This window comes from Sapajus apella, unplaced genomic scaffold (assembly GCF_009761245.1).
Source record: "Sapajus apella isolate SASKATOON/1434 unplaced genomic scaffold, GSC_monkey_1.0 scaffold46, whole genome shotgun sequence".
NCBI lineage: Eukaryota > Metazoa > Chordata > Mammalia > Primates > Cebidae > Sapajus > Sapajus apella.
The window spans coordinates 7,831,012-7,845,462 of NW_022436986.1; the positions used below are offsets into that span (position 1 = coordinate 7,831,012).

A 14,451-nucleotide genomic window follows, 5' to 3' on the forward strand; every position below is an offset into this window, starting at 1 on the left:
TTGGACATTGCTGGGGGATACATCACAGCTCACTATAACACTACAGCACATACTTATATCTGTTTGTTCCCCCAAACTAACACGACAAGCTCTGCTATCGTAGCTTACAGAGACATTATTTAGTCCACGTTATACTCAGATTTTACAAAAGAGACTTTGACCACATAGATATTTATAAAATAAATGTGGTTAAGAAAAAAGTGCAAGGGCTTGAAGTCAGAAGAGCTCTGTTCACATTCTGGCTATGCTGCTGTTCAGCTTTGTGACCTGGAGAACAGTTTAGCATCTCTGGGTCTCAATTTGTTCATCTGTAGAGCATGGGTAATCAACCCTTATGTAATCCCTCGTGGTCTTGAGTGCATCTCAAGATGGAAGTTCACTGTGGGAATTTAAAAGCAAACTGTGGCACTGAAACAAACTGGACAATTGCTTGAACCCTAATATCATCGTCCATCCTTATAAAGGAACTTGCCAGTCACTAGTCTGGTAAGTACTGTCAAAGACACTTGTTTGTAACTTTTGAGAAAAGTAATTTTCAGACTTTGGTCTTAGAATAAACTCAGGAGGGGTCTGATTTTCAAACTGGAGATCATTTCCACTTTGAACGAACAATTGTTACTTTTGGCTTGGCTGAAAGTGGGAGTAGGTGAAAGCTGAGCTGCACATCCTTCAGAGGTCACAGTGAAAAGTCAGTCTTTATTCTAGCAGTGCTTGGTCTGGAGTCGCTGGTACATAGGTGGCAGCCCCATGCACTACCTCATACTTAACATCACCAGGATCTTTTTTCTGAAATAAACTTGAGTCGTATATGCTTATTATAGGAGAGAAAAGTTTGCCAAGTGTCTTCTATGGCCTAAGCACTTGCTAGGTATTTTATATATATTCTGTCATTTAATCCTCAAGGCAATTTTAACAGGTATCACTGTCCTCATTTTACAGGTACAGAAATTGAGACCCAGAGTGATTATATGACGTGTCCAAGGTGGTCATGTCATTAGGGCATGGCAGAGATATGAAATAAAAGTTTAGGTCTTCTGACTTCAGTCCATGGTGGTTTTTTTTTTTTCTATAACATCATGCTATCTAGAAGAAATAGAAATGCGAGTAAGCAGTCAGCCAGCAAAGTCAGGAAAAACGATATGCTGCTTGTAAACAGCTCTCCCATACTATATCGTTCTGAAATGTCTAGTTTTCAAAGAGTCAGAGTAGTACAGAAATATTCAATGTTAAAGCACTACTCAACATAAGCAACCGGACTTTAATGGTTCAGAAGCTCTTCCAGATCTTGTCATGCCTTCATGTTCTCACTAACAATATTAATTATCAGTGTATAACAGACATATAGGCAAAGAAAATGCCAGGTAACAGAAAAGCCAGATCACCTGCCTCCAAGATGCCGGGCACTGCACGGCTTTTATCAGTTTTTATTACACCACGTCAAGGAAACAAATGGAATCTATCCACATGGTCCTGCCTCACTGGGCATATATTCTAAACATACATCCATTTTTCATACCTAATGAGAAAGAACTCAATTCCAAAGGATCTCACCTTTCACACAATTCTACCCTTCAGATCCTAAAACAGTCATATCACTGTGCGCAAGATTTTTGGCAGTCACAAGCTCTATCACAAAGAAGAGCTTAAAAACAAATGGAGAATATAACCAGTGTTCAAATGCACCCTCACTGGGTGGGTCAGACTGCATGAGGCAGTGTGGCTGTGTGGAGGGAGAGGTCCGGACCTGTGGCAAACTGCTGCTCCTGCCAGGAGGCTACCAAAGCCAAGGCTGTTGTCTTACTGATGGTCCTCAGCTGCCCCAGTGCCTATATCTCTAGCAACAGTAAACAGTGAAATACCTGCAGGCAACCATGTCTAAATAAAGAGATCGATATTTGAATCTTCAAGAAGTGGCCAACTTCAGAAAGGCATTTCTTGGCACCCTAGAGGAGACTGGGATGAAAGTTGTACCGGAGACTGGAGAAGAGCCCGATGTGTTTCACAAGGTTGGGCTCCACTACGTAGGCCCTCTCTCCCTTGGCCCTCAACAGTGAGTATAGTGCCATATCCTTGCCAAAACCCTTGTGGCAGTATACTTGGGACAGGTAGGTGAGGGTCCGGCGGGCGGCAGGGGCAGGGAAGAGCATGGCTGGGGTGCAACACTGAGAGGCAGGAACCACGCTGTACAGGGAAGGACTCAGCCGCCGCAGTTCCAGGAAATAGTGCCGACCCACCAGCTCCACTAGACCCATGCTATACAGGGAGAAGAAGAGCACTACAGGCCAGCTAAACCCTGGGCGGCTGGCAAACCTCATGTATATCCAGGTTAGTAAGGGCCCCAGCAACATGCCCACACCAACCCACTCCAGGATCCGCATGGGCTCTGGGTTGATGTAGTGCTGGAGCCTCTCGGGGTGATAGAGCTTGAGATAAAGGGCATCTCTGAGATGTGGCTCAGAGAAGCGAGCCCGCAGAAGGTGCTCCAAGACTGGGAAGATCTGCTCTTCCGGAACAGCATCGTCTTCTACCATCAGGACGTAGTCTGGGTTGTAGGTCTGCAGGGATGACTCCAGGCAATAGACATAGTCCTGCTTCTCTTTCTCAAATGAGTTGGTCGAAGGGTCATCACCATAATCATCCTCAGTGCCCTCATAGCGATTGGCTACAGGGACGTACTTGGAGAGCAACTTGGCATCCAAATGGCTCACACTACGCTCCACGTTGCACAGGAAGAGCTGGTGCCCCTCACACTGGGGGCCACACTGCTGAAGAAGACGGTGGAACTGGGACACCACCTGCAAGACATAGTGGAAGCCAGGCTGCCTGTCCACAGTGATGATGGTGATCACCAGCCACGGCCGGGGGGTGGCCTGCCAGACAATGGGCACTGAGCCATTGGCAGAGGGAAGCTCCTCAAAATAGTGGAGGGCAGCCTCGCCCTCTTTCAAGCTTTGCTGCAGGAACTCTTGGCTCATTTGGTTCAGATGCCAATGGCGCAGATAGAAGTAAGAGTGTAGAAGTCGGTGACAGGCCAGGGGGGCCAGCAGGCCAAATGTCACCACCGTTAGGATGAAGAGCTGGACAGCGGTGCTGCCCCAGGAGAGTCGCCGCAGCCTCCGGAGGAGCATGGCAGCTGGAGAGGTTGAAGTGTTCATGAGGTCAACTTTGTTCATGTCTGGTCCCAAGAAGAAAACATCCTGGAACGCAGGCCAGAGCCATCAGAAGTCAAACCTAAAGAGAGAAGAAGTAGGTAATGGTAAGGATAACTTAAAAACAAAAGATGGCCAAGAACTGAACTCAGTACATGTCAAAGCAGAAATTATAATTCAAGGCTCTGTAGCTTCTAGAGACTTTGTTTTCCGAATGAAACTGTTCTTTGGTTGTGTCTGCTAACAACCTATGCGATGTTTTTACTATTTCCATGAGTAACAAGATGTCAGTGCATCCAACCAAGTCTCCATGCCTAAAGATATTTACTTAGGTTTACAATGTGCCAGAAAATCTCCAGGTAGGCTGTAGCTGTTAGGGTTGTTATTTCTATTCACCAGCTACACAGACAATGGGTTCTTAAAACAGGCAAAAAAGCAAGGCTTGGCACAAAGGAAATACACACGTTTAGAGCAAGTTCCAGCATGAGGGCCAAGTATATACTTGTTGATTAACTGTGCATATAGCAATTACCAAAAGAACTGTCCAGCAAGAGAAGGAATACTTAGGATTCTGTGAAATATCTTTGTTACTTAATGTCACTTTCCATTCATATGTCTGTAATCTCACCAACTATACTTAAAATCACACATTAATATAATCCTGCTTGTTCTCTCATTTTATTTTTATAAATCATGGGTGCCAATGAGAGGAAGTTTCTCCCATAAGCAAGCAAGCTCTAGAGTTTGCTTGGGAGGGGAGGAAACATCTGGAGGAAGATCCAAGAGTAGCTTTTCAATGAGGGAGGGAAGAGGCAGGCAGAGTTAAAGATGAAAGAGACAGTTGCCCCCAGTTTGGTCCAGGAAACAATGCTGTGTGATGTGATGGTGCAGAGCATGGCCTGAGGCCAGGCTCGTGTTGCTGTGAATCCTGGCTCTGCCTCTCACTTGGTGGGAAGACAGTTTACCTCTCTGTATCTTATATTTCTCAGCTCTAAAATGAAAATAACAATACCTGTCTTGTAGGGTTACTGTGAATATTAAATGTGTTAATAAGCAAAATAATGCAGAGCAAAAATGCCATTAAAATCTATCCATATGTTCAAACTCATAAAAATATTTTAGAAATTAGCAGGTCTAATGTTCTGATGGAAAACAGACTAGTGCCAAAAAAACCAAAAAACAAAAAGCAGAATTAAAAGAACAAAGCCAGTACACAGTAATTGCTAGTAAGGTCAATGCAAAACTAAATGGTGTCTGCAGTATAGAAAGTAAACCTGTTGCCTTAGAAGCATAATAAGGTTTACACAGATTTGAGGAAAATTATCTAGTTTGTGAGTTATCGCAAAGGGAGAATTGCCCAGGAACCATACAAGGCTGCTGTGGAGCAGACTCAGTCAGTGCTCTCAAATCCATGTTCTCTCCTTGGGTACACAGAAAGACTTCATTTCTTAGCTTGCCTTCTCCAGGTAGAGTCATGTGACTAGGGCTTGTCAGCAAAGAGACAGGTGTGACACCTGGGACAAGGTAGTTGAGAACAGATATGCCATGTTGACTTTCTCTTTCCTGATCTGCCAGCTGAATGGGGAGCCCTGGTGGATCTAGAGGAGGGTGGAGCCACCAGATGGCAGAAACCTGGGTCCTTGAATCCTGTACATACATATCCCAGTGTTGGGACTGCATGGAACAGAGGTCTCTCCCACTGCCCACCTCCCAGTACCCTCCCAAACTAGAGTGGACTGTGTTGTGAGCAATGCATAAACCACTGTGTCTAGGCACCAATAATTTTTGCACTTCACTACAGCAGTTAGCCTACAGTTGTGTAGAATACTAAATGTCTATAGCACAGTGACATGGTAATTTCTCAAGTAGGGAAACAAGTTTCATTTCAGCCACAGAAGCAGATTGTATTATGGGACCCAAAGGTGAGAACTAAGAGATCTAGATAGTACCCAAAGAGGGAACAAAGCAGGGAGAGGTTTGAATAGTACGCAACCCCAGTCTTGCTGGTTTGTGAATGTCCAGGGTGTTGCAGACTGGTTGCTTCCTCCTCTGCTCTGCTCAGGGCAATGGTGTTAACAAATCATGTGGTTGCACATCCATGTGGCCTCACCAGTTTCACATCACTACTAATGGAAGCCAATACTAGAACTGGGCTAAGCTCACATTCCTGCAGTATTGGCCCTGGAAAAGGAGGCATTCAAGTGGCTTTCTGCTCACACTATTATCCCTGCCTTTGCTGTTACCACAGGGAAGCTGGATCAATCTACAGGAGGGAACTAGAGTCAATGAGATAGGGCAGGCAGCTTGGAAAATGCCAGGCGCATAGTAAGGGCCATCATGTACTATGATATGGCAGGGGGGAAAGAAATGGAAACACCTAGTACAGACATAAAGAGGACCTTTGGACCCAGGCAATTTATCCTACTGGGGGCAATAAAATCATTAACATCTCGTATAGTCCTTTCCTTTAAAACTATGTCTGTGAGACTGCTGTTCTACTGATAATCAGGAAAAGAGAGGGATTGAGGGATTCGGTTCAGAGGCCACATGGTCCCTGCCTATATTAATCAGCTTTGCTGGGTTGATTAAAAGCCTCAGATCTTCATAACTTAAATAATAACATGTATTTCTTGCATACGGGTCTGTGGATAGCTGTGGCTCCCTTGGGGTCAGCTCCAGAATGTAGGCCAGAATTAGTTCATGCCACAGGCCCCTCCTTCTAGATCAAGCTGCAGAAGAAACAAACACCTGGAGTGTGTTCTTAGGTTGTCTGGAAGCTGCACAAGAGCCTGAGTCAAAATATGCAGGTACATTTACATCCTTGTTCCAGTGTGCCACAAACCAAGTCCACTCATCGTGCCTTGGCCAAAGCAATGGTACAGGAAGATTTACTCCTCCCACAGAGCAGGAGGGGAAAGTGAAGATTCACTAGGAAAGAAAAGCAACAGGCCAATTTCTCAATCCTCAGGAGAAAAGAAAGCATCTAGCAATCTGTTCAGAGAGTACGGAATTTTTTTAAGAATAGTCACAGGGCTTAAGACCCAGCCCTCAACCCCAATCATTACACATTGAGCGAATAAGGAAGGCTTCAGTAATGATCCCCAAAATCTCAGTGGCTTATGAGAACTAAGGTTGAATTCTTGCTTATATTACTTGTCCATTGTAGGTCAATTGTGCCTCTGTTGCCTGTTGTCTGTATTCTAGGACCCAGGCAGATAGAACTGTTTTTTTTTTTTTTTTTTTTTTTAACACTGCTGGTTTTGTGGTAGAGAGAAAAAAGAGAAATAGTTAACCACAAGCTGGCTCTCAAAGCCACTGCTCAAAAGGGACACAAGTCACTTCCATCCACATTTCACTGACTGGAACAAGTCACATAATAACTCAAATTTGACAGTAGAGTTATGTCATTTCCCTGCAAGAAGGGAGTGCCAAAAGATACATGGCCACACCTGAAGCCAATGACGGACTGAAGAAATTGCCCCTAGGGAGGGGCAGAAAATATTCTGAACAATAATGCAATCTACCACACCCACCCAGCACACAGGAGCTAGGATCAGATCCTTCATCCAAGATTAGATGACTGCTTTTCTCAAAATCCAACCACATTGAGTTATATAGTCATTCAAGGATATGTTCTTGTTTACTTTTTAAAAAATATTTTCTTAAAAGATTTAACCAATTGCTGCACAGTAGGCTGTGGTGTCCAATGCCACCTATAATTTACTTCACCTTACTGATCTGGTTTTAAGAAGAATGGCCAGATGGATGTGGTAGCGGAAGCCTGTAACCTCAGCACTTTAGGAGGCTGAGGCGGGGAATGATCGGCTGGAGTCTTGGAGTTTGAGATCAGCCTGGGCAACATGGCAAAACCCAGTCTCAACAAAAGATACAAAAATTAGCCAGGCGTGGTAGCATGTACGTGTAGTCCTAGCTACTCAGGAGGCTGAGGCAGGAGGATCGCCTGAGTCCTGGCAGGTCGAGGCTGCAGTGAGCTGTGATTGCACCACTGCACTCCAGCCTGAGTGACAGAGAAAAACCCTGTCTCAAAAATAAATAAATAAAATAAAACAAAAAGATAAATGGCCTTAGGGAAACAGATATAAAAACAGGATTTTTCACCACTAGTTTGGTGAAGGAGTTTTTTACTCCCAGTCCAATTATAAGGGTGAGACAAGAGAGCTATGTCTGTGTTACTATTCTGATTGTCTTTTTCCAGAATTCCAGTTGCCCATGATGTCACAGGCTGAGGCCCACACTCCAGAGACACTGTGGACTGATTGACATCTGGGAGCTGACCTAATAACAATCGCACCATTACAGCTCCGACTCTACAGAACAATACATACCCAGTTCTTATCTATGCCTTGCATGTGCTCTTTGAAACACAACTCTTCCCTAAACAGAATTCTCTACCTGTTACCATGTCTAGAGTGTAGGGCTCAGGAAGACAGCAAAGGACACAGACTCTGAAAAATGAACATGAACTAGGGCTTAGATGAATAAATGTAGCGATGACTCAACAGTTACATTTTAGTGCAACTTCTGAAAATTAAACTAAATACCAGGGTGTGAGTCAGGGGATGCGTGCTCAAGAATGTTCTATGTTTCCCAAATCCACTATATGAATGGCATCACCACTTCCCAGGCACCTCAGTCTAAAACACTGGTTCTAACTTCTCACCTCGTGCAGTCACTTTCTAATCTGACCTCTTTATGCCTCTCTTTGCCCCCTGCCTTCCCATTGTCAAGCCTTCCTCCCTGCCACATTCTAGTGTCTCCTCAGTCCCTCCAAGCCTGCTGATTGCAACAGGCTCCTAACAGAGCTTCTGAACTCCAGAATGAGCAACACAAGTCAAAAGATCTGGGGCCAGTTCTGTTCCAGCATTCACTAATTTGATTAATTTGTATAAAAAATTATTTATTTCTCTGAGCCTGTTTTATTTCTCTGCAAAACAGGAAAATAAAAGATATCTCATTTATAGAGGCATTGTGAAGATGAAGGGGAATAGCTAGGATAGCCCTTTGTCAAGCATAGGAGACTGTGAAAATGATGGTGATGTTTTACCTAATCAGCAGCCATATGATACTCTGAAGCATAAGTAAGAACATGGCATTCTTTTCGGTAAAATTATTCAATGATTCTCCCATGACTGTAGAATAAAGTCCAAATTATTTGCCAAGATTCTTCACAATCCATTTCTAACTATCTTCCCAGCCACATTTCTGCTCCTCACACTGTCTAACTCAACCATCAAGGATCAGCTCAAAAGGTACCCCTTCCAAAAGCCAACCCTGATCTATCCAACCAGAAATAACCTCTTTTTTTCCCTCAAGTACTGGGTCCCTTTCTATGAACTTTTCCTCCAGGGCATTCGTCTGTCACTTTCTCCTTCAGACTCTATTTATAGAGTACCTATAAATATTCAGTATCTATTTATAACTGCCACTTATTAAGGCCATACTATACATCCCAGTGTGTGCTAGACTTGCATCTACTTCTTCTCAACAAAACAACTCTCAAATAGCAATGGAATTAATCCCATTTAGTTGAAAAAACTGATGCTACCAATTTTTAAGCAGAAAATTCAAGCACAAGGATAAATTTCAAAGCTCATCTTTTCCCATGATGCCTGCTGTCTTCCATGGCCTTGTTTATGGCTCTTGACTTATAATCCCACTGGACTTTTACATCCCTTTTTAGTAGATTCAGTCTGATTTATCTTTGGTATCCCTTATAGACCCAGCGCAAAACTATGCATAGAAAACACTCAATGCTTTTTGAGCAAATAAATGGCTCTTTTGACCTCTATAGGTCTCAGATCTTCAGTCATAAAATTGGTAGTATCAAAGAGCTGGTCAGATACTGTGTAGAGATCAACTTATTTGTAAATGTTTGCTGAGTGCTTATGTGCCAGACACTGTTCTAAGCATCTCATCTATTGATCCTCATAAAAAGCCTATAAGAATTATGACTATTAAGCCCATGTTATACTTTTAAAAACTAAGCTTTTAAGCAGGGTGGCAAAACTTGAACCCAGGCAGATTGTGTCCAGAACCCAAGTTCTCAACCAATATGCACTACTGCCTGCACAAATTTGGAGCCCAGGGAAATCAACGGCAAAACCATTAGAGATGGCAATCGATTTTCAAAACATGGTTGCTACCAGAATATGTAAAAATAATATATAATATACGTAGCAAGTAGAATACACTATATATATAAGCATTACATATCTATATATTATAATATTATGATTGCTTTCATGTAAGCAATCACCAATGAATTAATGGAATAAAAGATCCCAGTCAAAAGGGAAAAAATAACAAAAATATCTAGAAATAAATTTCAGAAATATGCAGAATATACACACATATTACAAAATTCTACCAAAGGGTATTTAAAAAGTCATTAATAAACATAATGCTCAGGTGAAAAGAGTTGGTAATAGAGATCCTTTCTCCATAATTAATCTCTATATTTAACATCTGAATTTGATTTACTTCAAGTGAGAGTGGCACAGTTCAACAACTAGGCATTTGCATATAAATTGGTGCAATCTTTGAGGAAATGTTGGGGCAGTATCTATAAAAATTTTGTTATGTGCACCCCCTTTGACATAGCAATCCTACTTCTAGGAATGTACTCTGCAGAAATGCCAACACATGCTACCAAAGATGGATAAGAAATGTTCACTGCTATTTTGTTGGTAGTAGAAAGAAAAAGACAGAAAGGGGAGAGGCATGGAGGGAGGGAGGGAAGAAAGGAAGGAAGGAAGAAAACAAAAAGGAAAGAAGAAAGAAAGAGAGGAAGAAGGTAGGAGGGAGGAAGGAAGAAAGGAAGAACTGCAGGCAAATGAAGTGCCTAGCAAAGGGAACAGATTTTTAGATAATCATAAAAGAGTAGGCTGTGGACTGTCAAGAAGAGAAAAGTTTAAATATGTTGACATAAAAGAAATCTCAGCTAGGTTTGTGCTATACACTGAATGTTTGTCCTCCTCCTCCCCAGCCAAAATTCGTGTTATAAACGCTAATCTCCAATGCGATGGTTTTTGGAGATGGGGTCTTTGGAAGGTAATCAGGTTATGACGGTGCAGCCCTCAGGAATGCATGCTCTTTATTATTATCCTTATAAGAAAAGACAGAAGAGATCACTTCCTTTCTCTGCTCTCTGACACGTAAATGAGGAAGAGGGCCCTCACCAAAACCTGTCCACACTGGCACCCTGATCTGGAACTTTTAGCTTCCAGAATTCTGAGGAATGTGTGTGCTCTTTAAGCCACCTAGTCAGTAGGAATGTGTTACAGCAGCCCAAGTAGACAAAGACGAGAAGGGAGAAATGCAAACTCTATCAGTGCAAATTACAGCAAAATATACAGAGCTCTGACCATTTTATTTTTAATGTGGAGTATAATTTACTAAAGGAGAAATGAAGGGTATGGGGATTGTGATACCCTGCTTTTTGCCAGCTAAAACTAACTCTCCTTTCCCTGACTAAAAGCTGTTCAGGCTTTATGTTAGCCTTTTTGAGCTGAACAGACTCCATCTTGGCTTCTTCATTTTAGTAACCTTCTCCCCATTAAGTATGTAAGTATAGTATAAAGCAAGGTCAGACTGACTCTGGGCACCCAGAAATGCCTTTGTTGATAAGAGGCCGAGTAAAGTGGTATCAGCAGAGCCTGAAAATGCAGCTGCAGTGAGTGCCCAGAGCCCGCCGTATAGAAGTTGTATGTCTTTCATGACAGCTGTACTCCTCACACCTGGCACTGTTTCATTTCTTATGTATCAGTTTTTCTTTTTAACTTTTTGCTTGCCCTGCCTCTGTGAAAAGTTTGTTTCTGCTAGGTTCTCCCCTTCCTGTTAAAACTAGTGTATAAAAGACCACCTAACATTTTCTTCGGGGCCCAGAGAATTTTGGGCGTTAGCCACTCTTGGTCGCCGGCTTAATAAAGGACTCATAATTCATTCTCAGAGTGTGGCACATTCCTTGACACACTCGGGTACAACATTATGGCAATTTCCTGTTTTGCTTTCTACACTTCTGCAAAGAGTATTACTTTTATAATCATAATTAAGTATTTGATTCAACACTGAGTCTTGCATTAGACACTGGGAAGGTGAACATGACAGTCAGGGCATCTGTTAAGTCCATTTTTTAATTTATGATTTAGGTTGCCATAGCTATAATAAATTACATATATCTATATCTATATATATATATATCTGTTCGTGGATTTTGGTATCTCTCGCCCTCTGCACTGTAGTGCCAGTGCCATGTTATTTTCATTATGAAAGCTTTATAACAGCTTTTAATGCTGACTGGGCAGATTCTCTCTCATTATTCAGCATCATAATTTTCTAGGCTTTTAAAAAATCAATTTTATTGAGGTACAGTTTACATACAATACAATGCACTGCTTAAATATACATTTTGATGAGTTTTGTCAAATTTATATGCCCATAACTATCCAAATAAAAAATTGATCAAAGTATCCAAAAGATCATTTGGAATTAGGACTAGTAAAAATTAACATAAAACACTCGCTTTAGTGCTACATGTGACAAAGAATTAATACTTTAATATGTAATACACATAAATCAAAGTGCTTAAAAATCAAGAAGAGAAAGATACTCCAATTGAAAAATGGGCAAAAGAATTAACAGTCAACTCACCTACAGAAATGCAAAAGGCTACTACACAGAGGATAAAGTGTCAATGCCTATGGCTAATCAAAGACATGCAAATTAAGGCAAGATACCATTTTTGGTCCACATTTTTTACTTAAAACTTCAAATGTGTATACACAAAGAAAATTTTAAGATATGCAGACAATCTAAACCATCTAGAAGTTGAAGTTATTTATATTTTATTTCTCTTTTATTTTCTCCTTTGGAATTTTGTTTCCTGGATGTTTTCTAATAAGGGTTATCCTTACAACATTCTAATAATTCTAATAATGTTAGTTTTCTCTTCTCATCTCATAAAGTATGTAGTACAGTGCATTCTAGAAATCCACCCCTTAAAAAAACTATTTCTCCTTAGAAGGATTAGTTTTCTTGGAGAAGCTCACACATGCACACAGACACACACTTGCGTGTGTTGCTAATGGTCCGCATAGTGAGATCATCATTGGAGCCGCCCTGCGGTCCCCCGGAGAGAGCGTGGGCCGAGCGGGGGATGCGGGTCACAACGACCCTGCAGGAGCTCACGCCCCAAGGCACCGCGAGCGCAGTGCGGCACAGGTGACGCCCGAGCCAAGGGCCTGAAAGAGGGTGAGACACACCCACGTAGACCTAATTTAACCCTCTCTCTTGGAAAAAGAATCGGGGACGATGTCCAGGGCCATGAATCTTAGTGTCTGTCGCTGACCTTGGGCAGTCCCTGCCACAATTGAGCCTCAGTTTCCCACCCGTAGGCCGAGCTGCCCGTCTTCATCGTTGCACTCCTTCTCTTCTGCTGGTTTTTCCTGGTGCCGGGAGGGACGCCCTCCTCTGCCCAGTCGCTTACTCCCAGCCCTTGGTTGCGAGGTCGCCACAGAAACCCAACACCGCGGCCGCGCTCTCGGCTCGCCGGGCGAACCCAAGGTGTGGACGCGCCGCGAGGGTCCCCTGATTGCGGGCGGCCATTAGGCGCCAGGCCCCTTGGCGCTTCGGCTCTGCTAGGCTCGGCGAGGGTCTTACCCAGGCTGGCACGCGCCCCGCTCGCGTCCTTCTGTTGGCCTGTCAGCGCAGCTGGCGCGGGCGAGGGCCAGGGAGGCGCCCCCGCGACACTCCAGCCCGGCACTGACTCGGGCCCCGGCCGCGCGAGGGACGCCCTTCGGGGTCCTAGCAATCCTCTGGCAGGAGGCGGTCGGAGCTGCGGGCAGGGCCGCTAGGCAGCCCGCCTGCTCGAGGCGCACCGCCGGAGGCACAGGCCCTCTGCGATGCCTCTCCCCAACCCCCAGCCGCCCTCCTTGTGCCAGCTGTGACCACCCCTAATCCTTGTCCCCTGGCTCTGGTTTCTCTCCAGGGTTCCGACCACCGTGCCAAAAGGGCTGGGCAGATGGTGCGCAGCGGAAACCTACCCGGTTGGGGCGGTCAGCTCGGTCCCCTGCGCGCGCCGAGGGCCGCCTCAGGTGTCGCCCAGGCTGGCTGGCTCATCCCGGTGGAGGCGCCATCGCGGGGCCGGGAAGGAGCGGGCGCAGCGCGGTTTGGGTGCGCGCCGGAGCCTCGCCTCCTCCTCCAGCCGAGCAGCTTTGGCGCAGGACTCCCCTTGCTCAGGCGGGCCATGTGACCCACGAGCTGCTGAGCGACCGCGGCCCCCAAAGCGGGCTTGGGGAAAAAGGACGGCAAAAGGCGCCAACTAATGGGCAGCCAAGGAAAAGCAGGAGTCGCCCCCAAGTCACGCAAACAGGAAGGCTGTTTCTTTTGTGAGGGGACTAGAAGCCAGCATTATATTTCATCAGGTGGGTACATAGAGACGTATTCACACCGACGGAACGATATCTCTCAATGCGTGTAAACGCCTCATGAGAAAGCTATTTATTACTTTGGGTCTTGACTGTTTTTCAGTCTTCCCCAAACCCTTAATTTAAATGCAAATGGCCACGAGAGAGAGAGGAGAGAGAGAGAGAGAGAGAGAGAGAGAGAGAGAGAGAGAGAGAGAACGAACACTGGAGGTATGAGAAGGTATGCACATTGATTGAGAATAATCCCGGCGAAGCAAACAGGAAAAAGATATGGAATGATCCGAGGGAGGAAAAACGGGGACGTTAAAAGAAAAGTAACAGCCTCTTACGTTCCACCCTGGACCTTCCCTTCTGTATGGGTTTCTACCACACAGTTTTATGGCCTTACCCAGTGCTTCTGATCCTGTTTGCCTGTCTAGGCCGCCTGTTCTTGTACAGCCCACAAGCTAAGAACAGTTTTTGCAGTATTTCATGGTTTAAAAGTGGAAGACTATTTCAGGCATATGAAAATTATATGAATTCAAAATTTGGTGATCATAAAGTTTTATTGCAACAGAGTCATCATTTACATATTGTCTATGACTGCTGCCGTGCAAGAATGATAGAGTTAAATAGTTGTGACAGAGACTTTATGACCCACAAAGCTTAAAATATACTACCTGATTTGCCAACACCTGCTCTAAAAGGTCTGTTCAGTGGGCACGAGATAAAGCATTAAGGCCAGTAGCTGCTCATATGATTTCTTCTTGTGTAAGTAAAATTGATACTAGAAATTAATTTCCTTTAGAACCTTACAGACATCCACCTGAGCCTCCATTCATCCTCTACTCTTTCAGCCAGCATTTACTGAAGAATGA

General features: G+C 44.0%; 1 protein-coding gene across 6 annotated transcripts; it reads right to left on the bottom strand.

Moving 5' to 3' along the window:
- Positions 1-1,066: 1,066 nt before the first annotated feature.
- Positions 1,067-13,486, bottom strand: PGAP4 (post-GPI attachment to proteins GalNAc transferase 4). Of its 6 annotated transcripts, none has more exons than XM_032240218.1 (3): positions 13,211-13,430; positions 11,820-11,866; positions 1,067-3,231 (listed from the first exon to the last, which is right to left on the bottom strand). In XM_032240218.1, exon 3 carries the CDS (start codon positions 3,171-3,173, stop codon positions 1,944-1,946), a length of 1,230 nt encoding a protein of 409 aa, XP_032096109.1. In that variant the 5' UTR covers positions 3,174-3,231; positions 11,820-11,866; positions 13,211-13,430; the 3' UTR covers positions 1,067-1,943. The 6 variants fall into 6 exon arrangements, with proteins under 6 accessions (XP_032096109.1, XP_032096111.1, XP_032096112.1 ...); XM_032240220.1 differs by lacking the exon at positions 13,211-13,430 and adding an exon at positions 12,828-13,065; XM_032240221.1 differs by lacking the exon at positions 13,211-13,430 and adding an exon at positions 12,238-12,808.
- Positions 13,487-14,451: the final 965 nt, after the last annotated feature.

Coding starts and splice junctions, on each gene's coding strand:
- PGAP4 (XM_032240217.1), bottom strand. CDS start 3,173: ATGAACAAAGTTGACCTCATGAACACTTCAACCTCTCCAGCTGCCATG.